At 46.7% G+C, this 25,658-nt stretch overlaps 1 protein-coding gene and 1 long non-coding RNA gene across 3 annotated transcripts in view; both read right to left on the bottom strand.

Moving 5' to 3' along the window:
• LOC122462585 overlaps positions 1–11,214 on the bottom strand; it is a 54,615-nt gene extending 43,401 nt beyond the window's left edge. For both annotated transcript variants that reach the window (XR_006285250.1, XR_006285251.1), the window contains exon 1: positions 10,679–11,214. This is a non-coding gene — a long non-coding RNA (uncharacterized LOC122462585). The remainder of the gene's footprint in view (positions 1–10,678) is intronic.
• Positions 11,215–22,308: 11,094 nt separating this feature from the next.
• CBLN1 (cerebellin 1 precursor) lies at positions 22,309–25,576 on the bottom strand. Its single transcript, XM_037877809.2, has 3 exons — positions 24,968–25,576; positions 24,324–24,443; positions 22,309–22,805 (listed from the first exon to the last, which is right to left on the bottom strand). The coding sequence occupies exons 1-3, from the start codon at positions 25,223–25,225 to the stop codon at positions 22,608–22,610; spliced, it is 576 nt and encodes a 191-aa protein (XP_037733737.1). The 5' UTR covers positions 25,226–25,576; the 3' UTR covers positions 22,309–22,607.
• Between the last annotated feature and the right edge of the window lie 82 nt (positions 25,577–25,658).

Genomic DNA, 25,658 nt, shown 5'->3' with positions numbered 1-25,658 from the left:
TCACTTCTGCTCCGCCTGCTCCCCTGAACACGCCGCCACTCGGCTTCTCCTCCCTCCCTCTCAGGCTTGCCGCGCGAAATAGCTGTTTGGCGAGCGGCAAGCCCAGGAAGGAGGGCGGAGAAGCGGAGCAGTGGCAGCGCGCTCAGGGGAGCAGGCGGAGGCAAGCTGGGGCGGCGGGGGTACATTTCTAGGGGCGGCATGGCCGGCGGCAGAAGGCCGCCCCTAGAAATGTGCCACCCCAAGTTCCTGCTTGTTTTGCTGGTGCCTAAAGCCAGCCCTGTGGATACAAGGAAAAACTGCTTGAGCCATGTTGACAGGACTTCACCTAGCAGAAGCTGATTTTCAGGCCCCCCTCAAACAGTTGAGGGGCTCTGCTCAGAAGCTAATACCACCTCAGGGGACAGTATTATCTCCCACATATACAGTATTGCCTGTGGAGTTGTGGGAAGGATAATGAACCTGCACCTCCTGCTGGTCCTTCCCCGTTTGTGCATCTCCAGGCCCATGGAGAGCTGTCTCCAAGGAACAGAGGTTACAGCATCACAGAGGCAGCTGATTAATGCCCTCTCCCACTGCTTTCCACACAGACAAGGTGTGATCTATGCACAGAAGGCACAATCTGGCCTGTTTTAATGAGTGTTTTTACACACACACACACTTTTGTGTGAATTTGATTCATATTAATGTAAAAAATTAACACAACTTAAAGCTAGGTGTACTGCCATATTCTAAATACAGCCATCAATGACTGATGACTGTTTCAGATAATAACCCATATCCTGCCTGTCTCACTCACATGTGCAGTCTCGTTGGCTTCAATGGGACCATTTATGTGAGTAAGACAAGCAAGAGGTTTTCCTCAGTAGCTGACTCTTCAATCTTCTTAATACTGCTGGGAAAACCCAACATCTGCAGAGAGAACCGGCTGAGTCAGGGGAAGTGCACTCTGCATTCACAAGGAGGGGAGAGTAGAATATCAAACAGAGCCTACAAAAATGCAGTACACTGTGCAATCCCAGTTACTGGGATAAGCATTCTAGTGGCTCTTCAGTCTGAGACAACAGCATTTGGGGGGGTGGGGGGAGAGCAGGAAATCAGTGAAACAAAGCAGTTTGAACTGAAACAAACTGAAGGACAGCTGTTTTCTATAAGAATTCCCTTGCAAAAATCACTAAGAAGCTGTTAATTAGAGATTCATCTGTAAAAGATGTGGCATCCAAGCGATAAAAAGAATCCATTTCTGAAGGACCACTCCATAATTATTTAAAAAAAGCATTTCTGGTAGGTAACTGATAAATATGCTATCAATTGAAAGAAGGTTGACATCCCAAACTATGACAAATTCATGACATGGTTGATATGTCAGTAATTGCCATCCTAACACTCAGGAGACCATAAAAAGGAGATGTGGTGAAATAGAAGAGGAATAAATAATTTCAGTGCAAGTACTCCTCCTCCTCTTCCATTTCTTCAGTGAACCATTGCCACAAGATTTGCCAACAAAACAATTTAATCTTTCAGTGTCGAAAGCAAGTTCTCCTGTTCTTCTGTCAAAAAATAAAAACTTCCATTGGCCAAAGACAGCTACTGGCTACAAACTATATATTTTATCTTCAGGAATAGAAACAGAAGTATTTGGGAAGAAATAGCATAGATTTAGTAGAAAGTAAAAAGACTCCCCATTTGAGGTGCACTGCTTTCTAGGCAAAAATAGGATTGTCTAAATTCCCTGAAAGAAATATCTTCTAGCACACGTTTAATATTGCTCAGTGGGAGCCATTTTATTTCCTTGTTTATTTAAAACTATGGGAGCTCCGGGAAGCTTTTTGGGCTGAATCATGAGCCAGGCTGCATATCCATGTAGGGGAGTAAATGACATAGCAGCTTCCTTCCTTCCTGCATGGGTTACCCACATGGGCACATGCTGATGGGCTCTCATCATGCCTCCCTGCTGTGGAGATGAGAGGGAAGTGGGCTGGCAGCAGTAGGGAGTAGGTGGACCCAAAGCTCCACCCTTTAGCAGCCAGTATGGAGGATGAAATAAGTTGTGCCATCAAAAGGGCTGACCCAGTTTTCTTCCCAATGGAGGAAGGGGGAAGTGAGTACCAGATTACAACTCTCAGAGGATGTTTATAATTCAGACCAGGTCTTGGATTTTTGTTCCTCTGTCTGAATGAGTAACAGATATCATTCTGGTGAGCACCACTAAAACGGTATTTAAGTTAGCCCCAAATCCAGCAAAGCACTTTCTTTAAGCATGCATGTGACTTCATTGATGTCAGTGGAATAGTCACATTTTTCACATCAAGCACATCCTTAAATGCCTTGCTGAACTGGGGCCATGTAGCCTGACCCCAGTGGGAGGGCTGCACACCCATATCCTCCTTTGACGCCAATGGAATGAGCATGTGCTCAGTACCTCAGTCAAGGGTAACATTCCATTTCCACCAGAGAGCCCAATGCTGGATACAAACTGGGCTCACCTGGAATAGGAACAAAACAAAAAATAGGCTGAATTGGGAAAAGTACTGAATGGATTGAACTCTAAAGTAGTGTGAGCTAATTGGAAAAGGGCATGGGAGGAAACTGGGGAAGAGTAGGAAGGGAATGTTTAAATTAAAGTGACAGATACTGGGGAGGAGAAAGTGAACCCCAAAGGGGACTTACTTGTGGACAGAAAAGATGGTCTAACCTAGACAGGGGAAAATAAGAACATGGGCTATCTTAGAAAGTGAAGAATAGTGAGCTAAGATAAACCAGAAAGTTATACTGTGTAGCTGTCTGAGAAATTTATAGGGCTCATCATGGCACCAAGAGCCAAAGCTGCAGAGAGGACGTATGTGGAGAGACACTTCAGCATCTGAGGGATTCTACCTGCAACGCACTTAAGCAACTACACTGGTGGAAAGTACTGAGGAACTGGGCTTCTTTAGAGCTGCAGTATGCATTCCCCACCCCCACCCCCACACACACCCCCGTCTTACTGTATGCTAGCTGCTGTGGAATCAAGACCATAGCCTGCTCCCTTTCAGGTGTTTAGTACCACTGGTAGCAGGAGACTCCCTTTGTCTCTGTGCTCAGGGAGTGCAAAGCAGAGATCATGGCTCTCCCTGCACAGATGATGAAGAGAGCTCCTGACATCTTCCCCTGACATACCACATTCACATGGGACTAGCCACAGCCTTGCCCATAATGCAACAGAAAGGAAAATAAAACTGCAAAGATAAAGGGTTGAATTAAAATAATCTATGAGTCAGTTGGGAGCTCGGTCAGGTGCAAGATGTACAAAAGCCTTTGTGCACTGGTATTCGTTAGACAGTGCTGTAGGTACAATGTGACAGAAACACAGTGTGGTGTGATATGCTGTCGTCATTAAGGTAGAATGTGAAGGATGCATTCAGAAAAATATAGTCACACAACTTCAAATTAAGGGAATACATGTGAAGCCAGCCTGAGCAGAGAATCTTCTTCCTCTTTTTGGAATATGCTGACATTAATTGCACTAATCAGACCAGCTCCTACCTGTTTTAATTTAGAAACACCACCCTTTGCAAGACAGAATTTCATTATGGAATAATAAACTAGTCCACTTCACCATCCACATCCCACCTTATCCCCAAGGTTATATTTGCAGCATCTTCGGCTTACTTGGAATCCATTAAATAAAGCAAGCATTAAACGTTCTTAAATGGTAAAAAAAAAATAAGTCATCATCATCAAATTATAATTCTGTGCTTGACCTCCAGGTCTATAGTACTCATTTATCCTTCCAGCTGCTAGGCTATAACCAATGGACTTTAGCCTGCTGCATCACAACTGCTATCAGCATACAGAAGTCGTGTGTCAAAAGCCCATGTATTAGCTAGCTGTCCTTGAGCAGTGATTTCCAACCTGTGGTCCACAGACCCCTGCGGGTCCACAGACTATGTGTAAGATTTCCAAAGGGGAAACACAATTTCCAAGGCCATTCAAAATTTTTATTGGTCTGCAAAAGAAAAAAAGGTTGAAAACCACTGGCCCACGGAATCTGAGCATGTGCATCTTACTCACATTTTAAAAATACTTGGAGCCTGATTTTCTACTCTGTTCCACCAGTTTTATACTGGTGCCACTCTACTGAAATTAATATAGGTTTATTATAAGTGCACTTCTGCAAACTTCCTCATGCACTAACGCACAAAGGAAACATTTTGAAACTCTTAACTTTAGTGGCAGTCAGTGTGCAGAGATCTGCCAACATTCTTTTCCTAAGCCTTTATTCTTCAGACTGCCAGCACTAACCTTTTAAAGAGGTACCTTTGTTATACTATGTACAGTTTTTATTCTATCTTTGAGGTGAGCCATTTACATATTATATATTGCATACACACAAAAGTTACTGCACTTTTTTTATCCCAAAACAAGGCTATATATATTTGTCATTACTTTAGGAATTTTTTTCCTTCTCTTGCTTTATGGAATACACAGTACCAGATATCTCTTGCACATGTTGAAATATGGATAGATTTACCAAACCATTGAAAAAATGGGCAATGTTAGGGCTGTGGAACAGCTATCATATCACATCCTCCACATACTTGTGTGCATCTCTGTGCATGTACACCATAAATGCAAAAATAAAAGCATACACGGTGCTAGCTATGGGACACTTGTGGGTTTCTACTGGTCAGTAGACACCAGATGCTACATACAACTCTATATGCCCCAGTATTGGGTGTGGCTTGTTTTTCATTTCCAGCAACAACATTGCTGCCTCTTCTGGAGCAACAGGAAAATTCTTAGCCCTGGTCTACACTAGGACTTTAGGTCAAATTTAGCAGCATTAAATCAATGTAAACCTGCACCCGTCCACACGATGAAGCCCTTTTTTTCGACTTTCAATTTCCTTACTCCACCCCTGAGAAGTGGATTAGAGCTTAAATCGGCCTTGCCGGGTCGAATTTGGGGTACTGTGGACACAATTTGACGGTATTGGCCTCCGGGAGCTATCCCAGAGTGCTCTATTGTGACCGCTCTGGCCAGCACTCTCAACTCAGATGCACTGGCCAGGTAGACAGGAAAAGAACCGCGAACTTTTGAATCTCATTTCCGGAGACTGCGGGAACTGTGGGATAGCTACCCACAGTGCAACACTCCGGAAGTCGACGCTTGCCTCGGTAGTGTGGAAGCACTCCGCCGAGTTAATGCATTTAAAGCATTTTCTGTGGGGACACACACACTCGAATATATAAAACCAATTTCTAAAAAACCGACTTCTATAAATTCAACCTAATTTCGTAGTGTAGACATACCGTTAGAGTACTGATAAGAGCTTGAAATTCAGAAGAAGCAAGATGTCTTCCCATCTTTCTCTCAGAGACAGAAGTGTCACAGCATACAGTCACACTCCTCCTGCACAGGAAATCCCATCTACTAGTTCTCTAACCATTCCCAGTCCCAACATATATATAGCTCAGATAAATTCCCTGCCTGACCCCCTTTCTGTCTGTATTCACACACAGATACTCTATCTAGAGTAGCACAGTAGTTTGGACCAGACAGAGTAAATTGAACCTTGGGTAAATTGCAGCGGTGGGTTCCCCAACTGAAAGGCTCTTCTGGGGTACCCAGATACAGTCACACTGCCTGATGGGAGTAATGAAGGAGCAGAGTCATAGTACAAAGATGCATTGGTCATGATGGAGAACTCCCAGTGACACGTTTCCTCCTCCATTCAGACTCACATCTCTGACTGATCTCTCTGCCTGGAAGGTCCACCATCACATCAAGCTAAACATGAGGCAAAGTGAACTCCTTATCTTTTCTCCCTAGCCTTCCTCCCCACACACACACATTTTGATCACCACTGGCAATTCAACCATCCTCAGGTTTGCAAACACAGTGTTATTTTCAACTCCACGCTCTTCACTCCTGAACAATGCTTTTTCTACATCCTACTATTTCTTCATCTCCAAAATCTGCCAATTCCTTTCCACCTGTACTGCAGCACTTTCTATGCCAACCCAAAAAATATACACTGAGTTATTCATTGCATTTGGTGCCACAGAAATATCAATAGATAATTATATATTAGCTCCTGATAGATCCTGAAATTCTACATTACCTGAAAGGCAATTTTCAGCAGAGATAAACTGAAGAAATACAAATGAATATGCAGACATTGCCCAAGGAAGTAATTCTGGCAGGGAGGAAGAACACAAGAAAGACCAAATATCTTCTGAGTTGTTACCACCTACAGAACTTTTCTCAGCTCTCAGCATCTAGTATTTATACCGCTGGTTACAAAAGATAGTTGCTCCTCCAGTGTGCGCTTGTGAAGTAATATTATGAACGTCATATTTTTTTAAACATAAAGACCCACCATAATCTGCTGTTGCAGAAAAAGAGCAACTTGACTCCAGATTATCCGATTGCCCAAGACAAAATAAGTATGTTGTTGACCTAGTTTGTGGACTCAACAGTTTTCAAACTATATTGGAAACGCTTTTTCATATTACATATCCATATACTGCCTCACAGGTATTCTTTGTCAATATATTACATGGCTCTATGAAGTGGTTACGGGGTTTTGTATGATCTGGAAAGCTCTGGTCATTCACATAACAGATATGTAGGCCAATGGTCAAACTAGGAAAAAAATAGACCAGAAGGTTAATATGAATTTGATCCTGCAAATCCTTATGCATCCGAGTAATTTCTGACCCATGCAAGAAGACCTACTGCAGTCAATGAAACTGTCTGTGTGTTTAAGGGCAGCAGGACGGGGCTATACATTTGCAACGCCATTCTAGGAAATACTTTAAGAAATCTACATCATGACCTTCTGTTCTGTTTCTCCCTACGAAAAGCAACTGGCAAAATCTCATGTAATGGAGAATCAGGCCTAATACCCTACAAGAGATAAATGGTCACTTTCAGACCATATCTTATCCTGAATCCTGAGTCCTGCCTTTAGTGGCAAAGAGCCACCATTCTATATATACACTTCAAGACAGAAGCTATGTTTCAATTCATGGGCCTCATCTAAAGTCCACTGAAGTCAACAGAAAGACTCCTATTGACGTCAGTGGGCTTTGGAGCAGGGTACATATGTACTTTTGGACAGCAAATGGGCCTTTACAGGTAACATGGATGTCCTGTGTTCTTCAGAACCTTTCATCACTGGCAACTTGGCTGTCACCATAGCTAGAACCCAGTTAATATTTTACCAAACTTATTGTTTGTTATATATTCAATGGTAAATGAAATTCACCATTGGTAAGTGCAGCACTATGCACTTTGGAGGAAAAAATTTAAACTTCTCATTCACCTTACTTGGAAATAAATTAACTGTATTAGCCCAAGAGGGACCTGGGCATCACTGCAGACAGCTCAGTTAGTACCTCTGCTCTCTATGTGCAGCTGTGGTCAAAAAAATCTAAGATGTTAGGATGCATAACAAATGGGATGGCAAAGATGGAATATATTATAATGCCTTTATATAATCAGTGCAGCCTCATCTGGAATACTGGATGAGAACAGGTCACTCCATCTCAAAAATGATATTCCAGAAGTGGGGGAGGTTCTGAGCATGATCAAGGCCCTGGAAAAACTCCCACGTAGAAAGGCTGAAAAGACTGGGATTGTTCACTTTTGAAAGGAGATGAATGAGAATGGGGACATGATAAATGTTTATAAAATAATGAATAGGATAGAGAAGGTAGCTCAGGAGACTTCAAAGATTCCCAAGCCAGAAGGGACTATTGTAATCAACTAGTCTGACCTTCTGTATAACGCAGGCCATAAAATTTCCCCAAAATAATTCCTTTTGAATTAGAGCATACCTTTTTAAAAGATGATGGAGGGGAAGCCAGGCCAAATTTGAACAATGCTATGACCCCATGTGCCATGTTGCAATGCGCAGAAGAGGAAGCCAGATGCAGCCCCATGTGACTGAATCCACAGGTGCTATTGCTAGCAGCAAGGAGAGGTTTTTGTTCTGAATGATCTATTTCATTTTCTTTTGTGTTATTTCATATTTGCAAAAGCTACAGGGCTCTATTAAGAATAAAATATCACTCCCCTAGGCAGGCTTCCCTTGAGATTTGATCTCAGAACTTCTGGCACTGTGAGCAAAAGCCATGTCCCTATACCACATGGCCACTTTACCCTTCTGTTCTCCATGTCTCATAATACAAGAGCAAAGAAAAAAAATCAATCATATAAGAGGTAGAAAAGTCAAAATCAATAAGAGGAAATACTTTTTCCACACAACATGTAATTAGACTGTGGAACTCATAGCCTCAGTGGTTTTCGGTGGCAAAACAAATTAACAAAAAGAGAAAGGACATTTATAAACAGGAATATCCAGAGTTATCAGAATTAACAATATTCTGGAAGGGATATTAAACCTCATATGTCAGGCATTAAGTCAATTTCTAATTATCAGAGATCAGGATGAGAGCTTATATCCATGGTTAGCCATGTCTGCCTATTGCTGGGTTCTTACACCTTCCTCTAAAGGTACTACTGTCAGGCAGAATACTGGACTACAGTGGATGGACCTCAGGTCTGTTCCAATATGGTAATTTGTTTGTTCCTTTTTGTATTATAGTAGCATCTGAAGACCCCCCAACCAAGATCAAGACCCCATTGTACAATTATAGAATAAGAGACACTCCTTGCCCTGAAGAGTTTCCAAGGTAACTATAAAGTGCTGTTTCTAAATTTCCTTCCCAGCTTTAAATGTCTGTGTGATGTTAAAATATCTTATAATATTCTTATCCAAATACATCAACTTCTAATGAGGGTTTGAAACAAAACAGCCCACTCCCAGAGGAAAATGATATAAACACTGACTTGCAGCATCTGTGACAGACCTCCCTCAGCCTTTCTGGAGAAGGGAAACATTTGATGATGGAGGGTTTATATATTTGAGGTTTTGAACTCAGCTAAATTTAACTAATTAAAAAGTATCCACCCCCTCTCTGGGATGTTCTAAAGCAGTGGAAGGATGTGATCAAGATGCTAGGGGTTCTGCTGTACCCCCAGGCTTGAAGGGGTTTCCATTGTATCCAGGGTTTACAGTTTGGTTCAATTGCTCTCAGCACCCCCACTATACAAATTGTTCCAGCACCCCTGGATGTGATGACAGCAAAGCAGCCCAACAACTCATCTACAGAGACTCCAGCAGAAGGTACAATAAACCCATCTCAGGCAGGACAAGAGACATGCAACAGATCTGCCCAGCTCTCTACTACCACGGCTACCAACCCCAGCCGCAACGAGTCGTGGGGGAACAATGGAGGAGGAGTTTAAGCTTCAGTCAAGAGCTCATCAAAGAGAAAACTAGAGAGCTGGCATCTGTTTGTGTTTATTTTGGGGGTTGCCCACTCCATTCACTGGAAGGCCTGATAGTCTCATTGCAGGTGAGATGCACCTGAGGCAGGTATCACTATTTGGGCATTTAAAGGATCGTAGCCTTTATTGGTTATGGTACAGGTTGGAGTCCTCTCTAAACGCATTCAGTGGGGGGGGGGGCTGTACATTTTCCTTCTGTGCCGAGTATCAGATGTTGCTTAGAGATAAAAACTATTTCCCTATAATTGGCCATCCCACATACCCATTTCAGGGCAAAGGAACGTTGTTTCATTCCCCTGGCGACAATGGCGCAGGTGAGCGACAATACATTACACCAGCTCTGCAGAGAGGCCTCATGGCAAAGACAACGTCCCCTTGGCACAAGCCAGCTTTCGCATGCTGCCCCCACGCTGCTTGGAGCCAGCAAAGGCCGGAGAACCCACAGGGCCCGGGGCTGGCAACTGTCCCGTGACCGTCCGCAGCGTTGAGCTTGGAGGCGTCCGGAGGGATTCCAGCAGCCGGGGGCCAGAACAGAGGAGGGAGCATGGACGGGCCGGGGACCTGACACCAGCCCAAGTCTGCAGGCGGGGTGGGCGGGGGAGCGCGCTCACCCGCAGGCTGAAACCTGAGTCTCTTTCCTACCCCCGTCCCGGTTTAGCGGAACTTCGGGAAACTCGCGGGGCCCCCTGGAAACTTGGAGCTGGCGTCGTAACAGGCGCAGGACGCTGCGCCCCTCGCTGAGTGACTCCGGCGCCGGCGTGGCTTTGAAGTCCACTATTGTAGCAAGGGCCCGAGTGTTTTACACACGCCGAACAGGTGTACACACGGCCCACACCCCGCCAGCCCTCGCCGCGCAGCTGGGCTCCTGCCAAACGCCGGACAGGCGGTGGCCTTTGGGAGTGCGTCCACTGTCCCCCCCAAAGCACGTGCCTTAGCCGAGCAAAGCCCCCCCCCTCTCCCCCCGCTGAAAGCTACCACCAGGTGCATCCCCAGCCCCAGTTCTCCCAGGAGAGGCCCCCAAAGCCTGCTGTCGCCTCGCGCCTTGCACCCCGCGCGGACGCGGGCCCCGGGGAAGTCTGCGGGACGTGGAGGGGTCGCTCGAACCCAGATTTTAGCCACGTTCCCCCCGAAGCTGCACCCGGCCCATTGACACGCTAACAACCGCGCCCGTTAGCGGCAGCTCCCCCGCTTGCAAGCACGAGAAACGGCCTACGGGTCTGCACGCAGGCGGCCCGGTGGCTGTGCCCTACAGCGGTCCAGCTCCAGCCTCCTCACAGATCTCTCCCTCCCTCCCCAGCTTCCGGCCCAAGGAGCCTGCAGGCCCGCCCCAGCTGTTTACCTGTTGCAAATCCGGCGTCCTCATCCGTCTCCGCCCGCCGAGCCCTCCACCCGCGAATGCGGAGGCTGGTGCTGTGTCCGTCTCCAAACCAGGGTTCGCTGCGGGTTCTCTTGGTGCCTCCCGCGGAGAGAGCCAGCGGGCGAGGCGCCGCCTTGCTGGCTGTGTAACGGCAGACGCTCCCCCCAGTCGCTCAGTGACCCAAACCACTGATGCTGGCTGAGACTCCCCTCCCAGGCCTCTGCACGCCTCGGTGCCCTTCCACACCCAGAGAGAGCTGGATGCTTCGGAGCGAGCGTTCACACGGCCCCGCCACCCCGTTGATCCCGGAGCAGGCAGCCCCGGTTGCCGGCGGCCGTCAGACTTCTACTGAGAGTGGAGTTGGGAGCGGGCTGGCAAAGTACATAGACAGTGCACCCGGGCTAGGAAGGAGTTGCCTGGGAAATCGGTCCCCAGCCTGTGAAATACTTTGTGTGGATGTTCTTCGAGAAACAAGTGTGTGAGGCTTCTGAGCAAACTTATTGGGATCTAGGAAGTGCCTAGGGGGTTAGCAGAGAGGAAGTGATATGGTGCAATGCAGGATATATAGCTTAAGCATTCAGTGAGCTAAGTGCATTGGACTTTTCCCTTTAAACAAAATCTGCTCTCTGCTCAGAGCTATTCGTTTATATAGGCACATTTATTGTTCATACAACCGGGGTGGGTTGGTAACTCCCCTTCTTCTCCACTACCCTTCCCGCCCCCCCCCCCCAAAATCCCAATTAACGGTGTGTGGATTTTTTTTTTAATTCCCTTACATTTGTGTAATTACAATCACATTAGAAATCAATCAGCTCTGGTCATTACCATTAGCGATATGGCTCATAAACCGAACACGTCATGCTCATTTAGCTGAATGAAACAAATTCTTGTTGTGTAAACTGATGCTCAACTCTAATCAGCGCTAAATTCAATCAAAACATGACTTACAGCAATTGAAAATATATTAAAGGCTCTTAGAAAGTGCGAGCGGTTTCATTTGAGAGTGCCAACCCCGGGCAAACAGGATCTGTAATGAAGCAGGTGTGGGGGCTCGTATAAACAGAGAGGTGGAAGCTCTCTGGGGGACCGGGGGAGGGGAAATCAGCAGTTTCGCTTCGTAGGCTCGTCCCTACTCATTCATGGGAGAGTGGGGATTAGAAAAAATAGAATCACAGAGACCCGTGTGAACGGAGGGGATGACCGCTGTCAAACGTGATCAACATCGCCTAGTTCAGGAGGGACAGCCTCTCTTCCCGCTAGGATAATGCTGTAAAATCTAGCACAGGGATAAAAATAAAAAATCACATCAGCCTCCTCCCCCGCCCCCCGGATGGGACTATCCAGGCACCTATCTTAAAATGCCAGGCGTGTCTGGGGCACCCTCCCTTGGTATCTCAGATCTAGAGATGGTCTCGTGAAAGAGGAGACGGAACAGGTCACATGATTTCATCAGCTAGGATGCTTTGATCTTCTACGGTGGAGTCTTGACCTTAAAATCTCCTCGGGCAGCCCTTAGTCGTGACAAAACTGGGGGTTTCCCTGGCTCGGGGCTGCGGGACCAGGCCTGGCGTCAGCAGCCCAAAACTCCAGCTGCTGGGGGCCAGATAGCACCTTGCATCGCTGCCCTGTTGGGAACGGCTCCCTGGGGGGTTCACAGGTTCGGTTCCCGCCTGACCCAGCAAGGTCATCTCAAGAGGCGCCGGCAGACACCGGACACCGTCCCCAGCACGTGCTGAGGTGGGGCGGGCTTTGGGGAACGCCGAAGCAAGTCATTTTACACCAACGCGCTCCCTGTTTTGTCGGGGTTTGCTCCTTGCGCCTGAACTTCAGGGCCCCCCTTATCAATCTCGAACCAGGTGCAGGCATGGGAGTGTAACGATCTGAAATCGGTTCGATTTTACACGCTGTAATTATGGATATTGCCCCTTCATACACATTTCTGACCCGCCTTCAGGTGGGCAGACCACTGAGCAGGAGGGCAGTGGATGTAGTTACTAGCAGTAGCGTTGGTATAAACGGCAGAGAGGCGACATCCAACCCCACCTACAACCAGAAGAGCCCAAGGGGGATCCCTGGAACCTCCGGCTCCGAGGGCTGGTCTCCCCCTCTATGAGAGACGGAGGCCCAAGGCTACACCCTTTGCATTCCTTCTCCGGGCCAGCCAAATGCTGTTTGCAGACCGATGCAAAACGGACACAAAGGCCCTTCATGCTAACCAGCTGTTCAGTTCCAAAGACCTGCTAGGGGGCAAAGCTCTGTCCTGCGGCAGCTGGAGACCCTCCCTACACACGAGCTGTTACAATAGGAGCCAGGAGAAAGCTGTCGGCTGAACTCGGGGTGTACCTTATACACTGTGCCCAATTACTACCAGTGTAGCTCATGTGTAGCTAGTTACACAATTTCAACGCAAAAAAACCAGAGCCTGGTGCACTGATGTTAAAGGGAAAGGCAGACAAGTCTGATAAAATCCTAGGATGTTAAGCACACTCCAAGCTCTGCGGTCAATCCCATAGTCTCGGGCCTGTGTAAGAAGCGCAGGTTTAAATCCCGAGGTGGGATTTTAGAGCTCTTGTTGTTGTTCTTAATGACCCTAAATTGTCAAAGCCCTGCAACTACAGAGCGCGGCGGGAGCAGTGACCTGCTTTACTCTCCCAGACATCAGCTGAACCAAACCCATTCTTGCACTTTTTAGCAGGATAATTTTAGGGTTGGCAGCGGTGGGAATCAGCCACCCCCCCCCCTTCTGCACAGTGAACTAGCCAGTGCCCTCCTTTCTGCACGTCGGACGGGAGCGCAGGATTTGAGCCCATCGTTGACCGTGGCTTGGTTTCTAATGTTGGGGGTTTCAATCTAGTTGCGTGCGTCTTCAGTAAATTAAATCCAGTCGCTAGCTGTCCAATAAAGAGCAGGTTTCAGAATAGCAGCCGTCTTAGTCTGTATCCGCAAAAAGAAAAGGAGGACTTGTGGCACCTCAGAGACGAACAAATTTATTTGACCATCAGCTTTCGTGAGCTACAGCTCACTTCATCGGATGCATTCAGCTGTAGCTCAGGAAAGCTTATGTTAGTCTGTAAGGTGCCACAAGTCCTCCTTTTCTTTTTTCACCTTACCTGATCACTCTGGTTACAGTGTGTCTGGTAACACCCATTGTTTCCTGTTCTCTGTGTCTATAAAATCTCCCACTGCATTTCCCACTGCATGCATCCGATGCAGTGCGCTGTAGCTCACGAAAGCTTGTGCTCAAATAAGTTTGTTCGTCTCTAAGGTGCCACAAGTACTCCTTTTCTTTTTGCCAGTAAAGAGTAGTAATTAGCCCTAACGGCAAGGCTGCCGCGAGATGGAACTGAGTAATTCAGAGGGAGAAAGGTTCACGAAAGTTGAGCTCCTTGTTCAGACGCTGACTCGGGCTTCTGTGGCAGCTCCTCCCGGGGTACTCTTGCGTTCCACGCTGTCTCCCTTAAAGGGACCCTTCGGTTTGGGTCAGGGAAGCTACCTACACGTTCTAGAAAATGGGTGGGTGAAGTGCACAGAACGTTCACACATCAGACCAGCTGAAGATGACGATTTAGCCTGAGGTGAATGTAAACAGGGATCAGAGTTTGTAATGTAACGCTCTTAGCAAAATCCAGTGCGGAAGGATTCTCCTTTGCCTGCTTTATTAACTGGGATCACGTGAAATCAAAAGATCTGAAGGGATGTTTAAATAAATTCATTTCAGTGCAACTCGCCGAGCCCTCTGCAGGAAAATGATTGATGTCTGCCAAAGAGCGAAAGGGGGTGGTCGGCGGTTTGTGGGACCCAAAGCACAAGGGAGAAATATTTTAGGACTCCATAATTGATAGGAAAAAAGATGCACCAAGACTAATAAATAAAAAAAAAAAACCAAAGGCTTCCCTTAACTCTGTGTGATCTGCAGACGAATGCAACACTTAAAGGCTTGTGCTTGGTATTTATGCCATAATGTTTGCGCATAGAGTCCACGTGAATATTTCCTGGGTGGGAGTAAAGATTGGTTGAATTCTTACAAGGGGATTTCCCGCCGACTTTAACAGAATGTTTCATTCGTGGGAGTTTAAGTAGCAAGGTAAAGGAGGTGTCTGGGGCGGGGGCTGTCTGTGCCGGGGGTACTTTGTGTACTGCAAAGTGAAGGCACCTTTCCTTCCGTATGTCCAGCCCAGATGCAGATTGCATTGAAGACATTCCATTGCTTACGTTACCTGCAACAAACACACAGGGAGTCACGTTTCTAAGTAAGCTAAATTCCCAGGAAACTGCTCTATTGATTTAACACGGGATTTGGTGTTAAATCACAGTTCAGTTCAGAGTGGGTTCGTAACCCCTTCACAAAGAGAGCAAGTGAGCTCAGACGAGCTGTTCCTTAGGGCTGGAGCAGGATCGGGCCCTCGCTCTGCGGTGCGGGGGTGGCCCTGGAGTTGTGATTCTCGTGCTGATCGCAGAACGACAGGCTCGCAAACCAGGTGCATTGTGAGCTCCTCACGTTCACGCCACACACCCCCGATCATTGTACGGGGCGCGGAATTCAGTATAGAGAACAATCCAATGAGCTCTCATAAAAACGTTTCTTCTGGCTCTGGATATAGCGGACCACTTGCTTCTATTAAAATAATTCTCGTGTATAACTTATAAATAAAAGCTTAGCTGTAGGGATTTATTATTGTTATTATTCCTTTGCTGCTGACCCGGACTGAGGCTGGTTCTCAGAGCATCTTCATACTTCTGCTGCAAACCCCCTCCCCCCCCCCCAATCCGTTAGCTCAAATCCAAAATATTATTCCAGTGTTAAATAATTCGACAGTTATACCCAACATTGGGAGAGCCCCTGTACTGACTCTGGAAATTTTTCTCTTCCCATTGGGTTGTGTTTAAAACTTATAATACTTCAATATCGTTCAATAAAGGACCGAAGAACTCCGTCCCCACCCCCCAAAAAAGGGAAATTCTGATGCAAACATTAAGTGTTTCCTCATTGAAACAGCAATGGGAAACCCACAATACTAGTATGTGATGCTCACGAAAAAGTAAAGTATTCATGCCTGATTCTCCCAACTTTTTAATGCCTGGGCCATAAATCTGAGAGATACAAACTCCTTATAATTTAATTTAATTTAATTTAATTGTTGTGGAGAAACAGTTCCTCAACCCGCACAACGGCTTTTCTGACATGACTGTGATCACAGACCCACACACCACAGGCTGACTAATGCCACTTTAATGCTATAACAACAAGCTAATAGAAAGGAAAATCGTGGTGAAGGCTGGCACACATCCTTACCTAGTTGTGCCCAAAATGTGCAGGGGTCATGGCATGTGCACGGCTTGACACAAGAAGTGAGGGCGAGCTTTCCTTTCCAAAGACATTGGTGCCTGTCAGTGCCCTGGCCTTAATAGTGCTTACACAGCGTTTCCTCCTGCTCGTTAAATATAATTGTGTTTAAACAAAAGCTTCTGTCCAACATACGCAGACAGTTCCCCTGGGAAGAGAGCTTTGCCTATGGCTTAGATTCGAGCACAGCGCAGGAAATTTATTTAGCTCTGCCCTGGCTCGCCGATGTGAGACTTTAGCCACGTCACCTAACCGCTCTGTGTCTCCTTCCCTGAGCTGTGACATGAACTTTGAATGTTCTGAATAAATACTCCTGCCTGGGCAGGGCGAGCAAATGAGCCAGTGATCACAGGAACCCAGCACACCCTAGGACCGCAGCAAGGAGAACAGCCTTGGGCGCCCTGCTCAGCGGCTGCCCCTGGGCGTGGTTCCTTCACTCAGCTTTAGAGCCAGCCCTGGCCAGCGCAGAACGGGGGCTCTCTCCCTTTGGGTGGTTGTGTATTATTTAGAGGCGAAGTACTGAACTAAGACATAATGTTACAGAAAATAGATTGATCTAATCGAGCCAATCAAGATTCGTACTCATTTTATATTTTCCCTGTCGCCCCTCCCCCTATACTCGCTGAGCGCTGAACAGTGGGAACCGAAATACTTCTTTCCAGCCCCCCCAGTCCCCCCCCCCCCAGGTCTTGCCAGACTCTCCGCGTCTTAATGAACTGGTCCTTACTGACTAACCTCAAATCTCATCTTCAGAAATAAATTTTTAAAAAAGATGTTTCTCAAACCAGACAAATTAATTTGCCACTTACTTGATTCTTTGGTGGCATATAGCTAAAGCGATACCGTATAATGAATGACGGGCATGATGGTAATGCATATGATTAGTGGGGTTTTGCATGCTAGTATCATTTATCATCTAATGGCTCTCTGAGGACTCGCAGCACTTTAAGATATATAGCGGCCAGACAGTACACGCTTCATCACAAGCTGGCTGATGGACACGACAGCATTATGGCTTAATGGGACAACTGGTGTCAGTAAAATGAGCAGGATTGAGCAGGAGAGACCATGGCCCAGATCCGCAGAGGCATTCAGGCTCCTAACTTCTATTGATGTCAATGGAAGTTAGGAGCCTAAATACCGTTATGGATCTGGACCGATCTGCCTTTTCTTTATCATTCAAAATGCCATTGCTATAGCATGAGCAGATGGAGAATTATAAGTAAGTGTGATGGTGTATGGATGGAGATAGTAGTTTGGAGAGTAGCTGGTATGTCCTGAGGACTCTGACCTAGAATCTGGTTTCTAGCCCTACTAACCAGTAGGTGGGATTCACAAAGATATTTACGGGCCTAGCTCCCATTGACTTTGTGATGAAACGCAAGACACATAATAAGTCAATCCTCCAGCCAAGGCAGGAGTGTTCCCATAGTATATGGTCTAGTGTTTTAAAGGGCCATTTTCCACTGGACATCTAGTCAATTAAAAAAGAGAGAGAATTTCAAGTAGTTTCAGGTACTACAGTTGATTTTACAGTCACGTTTATTTAAAATGCTTTGCTCTCCCTTGCTACAGTGTGAGAGGCCCCCCACACACAGCAGGGAAAAGTTGCCAGACTGTGTAGGGCAAAGTCTGAGCTGTCTATACAAAAAGTGTAGTCAAATGCACAAGGTAAACAATCAACATTAGGGACAAACAAATCTCTGTTCTCTTTCAGCTCTACTCTTCTTCGGGGGTTACTTTTACCCATAGGAACTAAAAATACGTCCAGGCAGAACTGTGATCTGTAGGTCTTAGGCTACGGTGCCGCCCACCCCTAGTCTTGGAGGAATATTCCACAGCCTAATGTCTGTGAAGAAGAACAGGTGGGTTTAGGCCGGGAGCCTGTCTCCATTGAAATGGATGTCAGAATCCCCAGTGACTTCAGCGGCCCAGGCTAGAGTTTTTTTAGGGCTGGATCCAACTCCTGTTGAACTCAATGTGATCATTGAAAGGATTTTTCTTTTACAGTCTAGGTTGTAAGGCAAAGCTTTTGGAAAGTATTATCATTGTATTACTCTGAAATGCAAGCCCTTAGATTCAGAATATCGGATTTAAGAAACCTGAGCATGAGAAATTGGTAAAAAGATCCAACGTTTTACAAAATCAAAATAGTAAAGATATGGATCCCATGCTGGCCTTCACATAGCACCTCAGCCTCGATCTTACTCCGTGCTTTGGGCAGATGCACATTTCTGAGGTTGCAGTGTCGCCGTTTTTCTTCTCAGTTCCATGTCCCTTGAGCTGATCCATTGAGTAAGTTTCAAAGAGTGCTTCTAAGCTCCTTGCTCTCGTCTCCACTACATCCATTAAAAGCTAATCAGAGAAAATAATATGCCTATACCCACCCCGCTCTTTAATAAGTTACATCCATATCACACCAGTACACGTGGTCGCAATCAAATACCATAAATTCCAGCCCCAGAAATGTAATGAGACTAAAATATGATGCAAAATGGAGCGAGCCAATATGCTGGAATGAGCTCAGATTTTTATATTTTAGTCTTTTCCAGAAACTCTGATATTCCAGCCAACTCACAAGCCCTACAAAAGGGCGTTCTGGGAGAATCCCACATCAACCTTTTGAAAGTAGGGTCTGCTACTCGCCTTCCATTATTGCCAAGCTAAAATACCTACAACGATCCATTCGAAAGGAAGGAAAGAAAAAAGCCCAGACTATGTTACAGATGCCTGATCCAGCAGCCAGGAACGTTTTCCCATGATCATGCCAGGGAATTAGAGAGTCAATATTAGGAGTTTGTGGTCCGAGTGCCCATAAACATCAGCATGCCACCTTACAACGTGGGGCTGCCAATCAGCTCCGAGAGCTGCTGCTCTGTGGCCGCAGCTCGGGGCCCGGGTGGGTTGCGGAGTCCCACTACGGTGCGTGTGTGTTTGCTCGGCTCGTTGCACAACTGCCACTCGTTGGCTTAGAAAGGTTTCCAGAATCCAGACTAGCCCAGAGTCCTGCCTCCTCCCCTCCTCTCTTTGTGCTACCTTCCCTTCCACTGTGTCCATTCTCATCAGCCGCTGCAGGGGACTCCTTCCGCGGCACGGGCCCAGTAAGCATTCCTTGTAGCATAGCACCCCTGGATACATAAGACTTGCTGAGCGCGTGTGTTGCTTAACGGGGACTAATAAAAGTATCATCATTCCCAGCCCGCCTAATGAATGTCCGTGCAATCGCCAGGAGGGGGCTCACTGTGCAGGGGAGCTGAGGGGCTCATGGCACGGAAACGGACTGAGCAGGACTTTTCCGGGCAGCAACCGGGGAGTTTTTAATGGCAGAAGCTCGGTGATTTGCTGCATTCGGGGGAAATACCATTTCCCGCTGTGCAATATGAACGCGACTCTCACGACCAGGGGAAAACTGTCATGGGAAGACGGCGATTTATGTTCTTCGAGTAAAACAGCAGCTTCAGCCTTTGCCTGTGTGGAGTTTTATGGGAGAGGCAAATATGAGCTACAGGACCGGCTCCTTTAGTCTTTACTCAACCAAAACCCATCCGGCATCTGAGTGTCGGCTGCAGGATCAGGCCTGTAATTTAATCCGGAATGTCTGCGACTTTTGCCTTGTCTTCCCTGTTGATCATCTAGCCTACAGTGGAGAGGTCGCTGCTGGAAGACTCCAACGAGGAACCCCCTCTCCTCTCACAAGGGGTGAAGAAGCCGCTGCTGTTGGCCATGGAGTCACGCGTTGACGTAAAACCTGGAGACTCGAATCCATGATTTATCTGTAGCCCAAGTCAAGTAAAAGAAAGGCTGAGGGGGTGATCGGAGGCATAGGAAAATCACGAGCAAGACGCATGGATGTAAAGGGGGAGGGGACACTTCTAGGGTCCTCCTGTATCAAAAAAAAAAGGGTACCAACCACCAGCCTAAGGCGTGGAATGGAAAGGGGAGAGAAAGTGGGCAGGGAAACAGTTAAAAGCTTCTGGGGAAAGCAATAAAGTGTGTTTCATAAAGACAGGCGTGTGGAGCCCCCCACCACAGAGAGACAGAACGGTTTGGTGCAAATTATAACTCAAAGTGAAAACAACCCCACTGCCTTCCATCATGAACCCTTCCTCATAAATTTCAATTGTTCCCTTCTGTGGCTCCTTGCCAGGGGCTGCTGATGCCAGGAATCTGGATGGGTTTATAATGAAGTGCTTGTGGCAGCTTTCCCCTATACCACAGGATGAAAACCAGCCAGTTTCTTTGTCTCTCTCAGGCTAGGGATGTTCATCGTTTCTATAACACGTGGTGAGGAGGGGGAGGGAGCGGAGAGGAAGGGCCGGGGTGTCCTCGATGGTCACTCGCTGGCTCAGAAGAAGTCTGTAAAGTGGATAATCTCAGCAGAACGTTGCAACATCCCCGACAACTGAACCGATTTCTGCACCTACTCCAGCCAAGTCTTTTCCGTGCAATTTCTAACGTCCAGTCGATGGTTCTAAACCCTTGTGTCTTGGGCCTTCCTTTCTGTTATATAACACCTGGACAGAAGCGATAGCCTGTGTACAATTAATAAACACCGGCACTAGAACCCAGGCTTCGGGGGGGAGAAAGACACTTTTAGCTCTTTGCACCCCCAGAGAAAATAAACCCTGGTGCTGTCAGGTAGCTGATGAGTTGTTTTATTTGAAAATAAAAGCCTTACAGATATCTCACTCAAATTCCGAAAACAAATTGACTGTCTGTCTAATCTATCTATCCGCCCCTTCAGTTTTACTTGGCAGGATCTCGAGTATAAACGAACGTGCTCTCCTTACTAGGAGAAGGTACATTTGTCAGTTGTATTAAAGACCTCCATAAAAACAATCAAACTCAAAATAAGCGAGTGGCCTGGACTTTAGGAAGGTTTTACAGAGTCCCCACCCGCTCTATGAAACTATTACCAAGACAAAAACTATGAATAAATTGTTGCTTATTATGCTAGTATTAATTTTCCCCCCAGGAGCTAATTAAATTCCTTCCTGGAACCCAGGGCTGAACAACAACAACAAAAGCCTAAGATTTTAACTGTGTAGCAGCCAACCCCATATTAGCTTGTCCTAGAGAAAGATCTTTTTATATTCAGTGCGTAGCCTGAGTTAATATTATTATATCCAAGATCTGCACCCTCTCATCACAGAATCAAACTGACGTGGATAGTCCTCCAGTCAAAAAAAGGTCCATTTGTTTATTACACTGGTTTATTTCACATTAGGTTTAGATACAATCAAAATCCTTTACGTACCTTTTTAATAAAAGTAGTATTCTCTTTGAGGACTGCAAAATTATAACATTTACATCTTTCAAAGACTGTAAACAAAATAATACTAGCAAATAAATAATACTAGCATTGAAGTATACATTGTTAGATTTTTAGACGGCTGTATAAAATGAGATTTGATTTATAGAATATAATACAGACAATGGTATAAACAATACAGATCTAAGATTCTGTGGGCGACTTCTCAGCGATAGCTGAGTTTGGTTTTCATTTTTCATCTTTAGGGTACTTAATCACTCGGGCGATCTGAACCACAGAGTTTAAATTGCGTTTGCTTGATGATGATCTGCTGAAATTAACTCTTTTAATGCAATTTAAAATAGCGCGTAACACATCGAGGATACAGCGCTAGAGGCGGGAAAAAAGGGGAAAATTTAACAAGCTTTAAAATTACATTTTGCTTCACTTATTGTCCAGATCATCACCATTACCAGTGTTTGAGCCTGCAGCTTCTTAAACTTTTTCTAAGCCTGAGAAGGGGCTAATAATTCCATTGAAAGAACTTATTTTCTGTTTAAGAATAATAAAAGCCCATTTAAATTTTATTGAATTAAAGCAAAAATTAATTTTCGATATTCACACATATATTACAGAATAAAAGTAAAAGTTCAATATAATTCCTGGAGTTTAGTTGGGCCACATTTTACAAGAGCTAGACAAGCATCAAAACATTTAGCAGCCTTAAATTCCACAATCACTCAGAATTACATAGAAATATTGAAATACTCTGGTCAGCCTTGGCTGTGAATAGTTCTTCATGTATAAATTTCTTTCTCTTTTTTTTTAAACTTTTGTCAGCCAGTATACAGCGAGATTTGCAATTTATCTTTCATCATGGCATCTATGTACTCAAAAATACTTTGCTTTTTTAAATGTTAAACTCAGATAAAGAGTCAAGAATAACACGTTTTAAAAACAAAACTACCAAATATGAAGAACAGTGTAAATACTGAAGGTATAATAGTGTGATATGGGAACCACTGGGGAAATTATGGCAAATTACACCAGTGATACACAGATTTTAACTAATTTGGGGTGGAAGGTGGGGAATATAAATGGAGATATGATCAATTACAGTGTCTCCTATCTGTTGGCTGCAACAACAAAAATAATTCTTCAAAGCAGATGTACACAAACCTAAGCAGTATTTAGCTTCTTTAATATTTGAATGTAAAAAGTTTGCTGTCCAAGGCTTTTCATACCCAGCTACAATTTGGGAATTTGTAAGAAACTCTCTGACTTGCTGCTTTCTCTCTGTTCAGATGATAAGTTATTTAAAGAGGGAACACTAGAAATCCAGAGAATGTCGAATACTTCCAGCCTCCCATCAAGTTTCCTCTCTCCAGTTTTAGATAAACTCTGTCTCCTTTCTCCATTTGAATCAGGACTCCATTGCTGGCAGCTTCTCGGGTCACATCTTGGTCCCCTGCAAAGGCGGAAATCACTGGCCACCCATTTAGCATCAAACTCACCTAAAGAGCAAGATAAAACAAAGCCCTCTGTAAATTAACATCAGACAGGGATAACAGCCAGGGCTTTATAACTGCTTCCAGGCTCACCTAGCAGGCAAAATAGTCGCTCTATTATTTTTGTCACATGAAACTCTAGATATTTTTTGAAAAGAAATATAAATCTAATATCAGCTAGGGTACACATTCTAAAGAAAGGGGATCTTTTACTGCTGCTTTGGATTGACAGCCTACATCAAAACACACCATACATATGAAATAGGACATTGATTCTGTTTTGAACAATTTCAATAGGGTGCTTTTGCTTTAAGGGTATGAAGAGGTCTGTCCCTACTTAGTGAAAGATGGCTTTATGTGAAACCTCAAAAGGGGATGAAGAGAAGTGGCACTGCAGCTACAGGCAATGTCTCTGGAGTATATTCAGAAGGTAGTTTTCCTTTGTTAGGCAGCAAAAACAATGTCCCACTACAGAGTCAATAAGCAGGGTATACCTCACATGAATAATACCTCACTTTAATAATGTACTACATGCCTAATCTGCTCCTGCATAAAAAAATTACCTGGTGTGAATATATATACATACACACACACACACAATAATTTGCTCTGTACCTATATAAACTGTAATTTGCTATTTAGATTATATTGAGCAGGTCATGTATAACAGTATAAATGTATAAATATATACACCATATACAATACACACACATTCAGCAACAGAGCTGCTGTATCAAGATTCGATGCTTTAGTCCCCAGCCTTCTACATCATCGGTTAAACCTGGTACAATTACCAAATGTTAAAAAAATCCCTGTTCCATACACCTTGCCAGACCAGAGAGAGAGACACACACACTGATTTTAACCTAATAATTATATTATTTTTCCACCTCTTTTTTTTTTTAAGAGTTTAATAATTTGGGTCAAAGATCAATTGCATTTAGCCGCCCAATGTTTAGGTTTTCTTGGAGATTAGTCGTTCGCGGGTAGGCCTTGCGTTACACGGCCAGCAGGAATAGCAAACGCAGGAATTGCTTGTACTAGTAAACGCTCATTTTGGGTGTTTCATTTGTCTCCGGAATATGCTCAGCCATCCTAGGACAAACAATGCGCCAGAGGGGGTCACGGCAAGGCCCGAGACGGGTTAGAGCAGATTTCACAATACTCTCCTATTTGAAAATCTTGCTAGGGAAAGTTCAGCACTTTCTGTTTAAAACGCCTCCTCCCAACCTCATGATATAAAGCATCAATATATTATCACACAACAGGAGAGCTCCTAAATAGCCACCCCTGATTAAAGAAACACTGTCTAGCCCCTTGATTTCCCCCTTCCCTCTGAATTTTCTTGGGTTACTGACATGAAACGCTCCACACCTGACGCTGCCAAGTCCCACAAGATAAATTCACCAGCTCTACTCAACCACGCCGAAGGAAGTTTGGGGCCCTTTCTGGAGCCGGGGACCAGTGCTCCTAACCCAAACCGAACCGCCCAGCGAGCAAAGGCAGAAAGGAGCGGAGTCTGACCTGGATGGTTTGCCTGTTGTACACCTTCACCACGTGAAAATTAAAACTGTAAATCCCTTTCCTGGGCGATATAAAAGTGCTTCTTTCCGAGTCGAAGTTGCTTCCGATATTCACTAGCACCTGCAATGGAAACGGGGACATCAGCATCACAGGGGGGGAGCGGAGGGACCCGCAGGGGCGTGTGCGAGGGCACCGGGCTGGGCTTCCCCGGCTCAGCATCCGGAGCTGTCCTGCCCACCCCCCGCAGCTGTGCACCGGCTCCCCCGGGACAGGGCTCGCAAGCTCCCTGCCCGCGCCTCGCTGGGTCGCAGCCCCCGTCGCTGCTGCCTGCCCCCCCTTTGCGCTGCGCTGGAAAGTTTCCGCGCCGGGGTATTAACGGGCATTTCCGCGGAGCGGCTCCCCCCGTGGGGAACAGCTGGATGCGGCCATTCGCCCGCCCGCCGGTTAACTCGGCCGCCGGTCTCTGGCGCAGGGCTGCGGGACGCGGCCAGGGCAGGATCGTGCCTTTCTCCTCAAGCCACCACTCCGCCACCTATCCCCTCCCGCAACCCAGCCAACAACTGCCCCACAGACCCCCCCAAACCGCTCCGGCCACCGCCTCTCCGACCCCCGGGCAGCCCCCACCCGGGCGCTCCCCGCGCTACCTGGTCGAAGTAAATGAGCATGGTCCGGTTGCTCATCTCCGAGGGCTCGTGGTTGGTGCTGCGGATGGCGGAGAACGCCACCTTGGCGCTGCCCGAGCGCACCGAGATGCCCAGCGCCGTGCCCGTGGGGTCCGAGGTGGGGTTGGAGTCGCACACCACCAGGCACTTGCCCTCCAGCACGATGGGCTCCGTCTCGTTCTGCCCGCACGCCAGCCGGGCCAGCCACGCCACGCCGAGCAAGAGCTCCAGCCGCAGCATCGCGCCGCGCGCTACCCCGCAAAAAGCCACGGAGGCTCCGCTGCAAGCCCAGGCGCCGCTCGCGGCTGCCGCGCCCCCCTTCTACCGGGCCAGCGGCAAATCCAGCGTCCTGGGTGGTTTGCGAACCCGGCTCCCTCCCGCTCGCCGCTCGGCGCCCCCCTGCGCTCGGGCCAGCCCTGCCCCGGGCGGCTCCCCTCGCCCTCTATGCCAGAGCCGGGGGGGAAGCCCCGCGGCGCGTGGGAAGCGGCCCCTGAGCAGGCACCCGAGCAGCCCGAGACATAGCGCGGCGCTTCCCGCCAGCCCCGCCGCTCGCAAGGACGGATGTGGCCACTCGCCCCACCGCGGCCGGGGAACACAAAGGCGCCGCGCGCCGCTCCCCGCGCCGCCCCGCCGGCCCCGGCGTCAGCGCGCCCCGGCCCCGCCCCCTGGCCAA

The sequence above is a fragment of the Chelonia mydas genome, chromosome 12 (genome assembly GCF_015237465.2).
Source record: "Chelonia mydas isolate rCheMyd1 chromosome 12, rCheMyd1.pri.v2, whole genome shotgun sequence".
NCBI lineage: Eukaryota > Metazoa > Chordata > Testudines > Cheloniidae > Chelonia > Chelonia mydas.
This window is presented reverse-complemented; position numbering and strand designations above follow the sequence as displayed.

What these genes read in the sequence shown, in the direction of transcription:
- CBLN1 (XM_037877809.2), bottom strand. Translation starts at nt 25,225, where the DNA reads ATGCTGCGGCTGGAGCTCTTGCTCGGCGTGGCGTGGCTGGCCCGGCTG. An exon ending in TGCTCATTTACTTCGACCAG is followed by an intron (nt 24,444 to 24,967) that starts GTAGCGCGGGGA and finishes TTTCCATTGCAG; the next exon opens with GTGCTAGTGAATATCGGAAG. An exon ending in ACAACAGGCAAACCATCCAG is followed by an intron (nt 22,806 to 24,323) that starts GTCAGACTCCGC and finishes CTTGCTCTTTAG; the next exon opens with GTGAGTTTGATGCTAAATGG.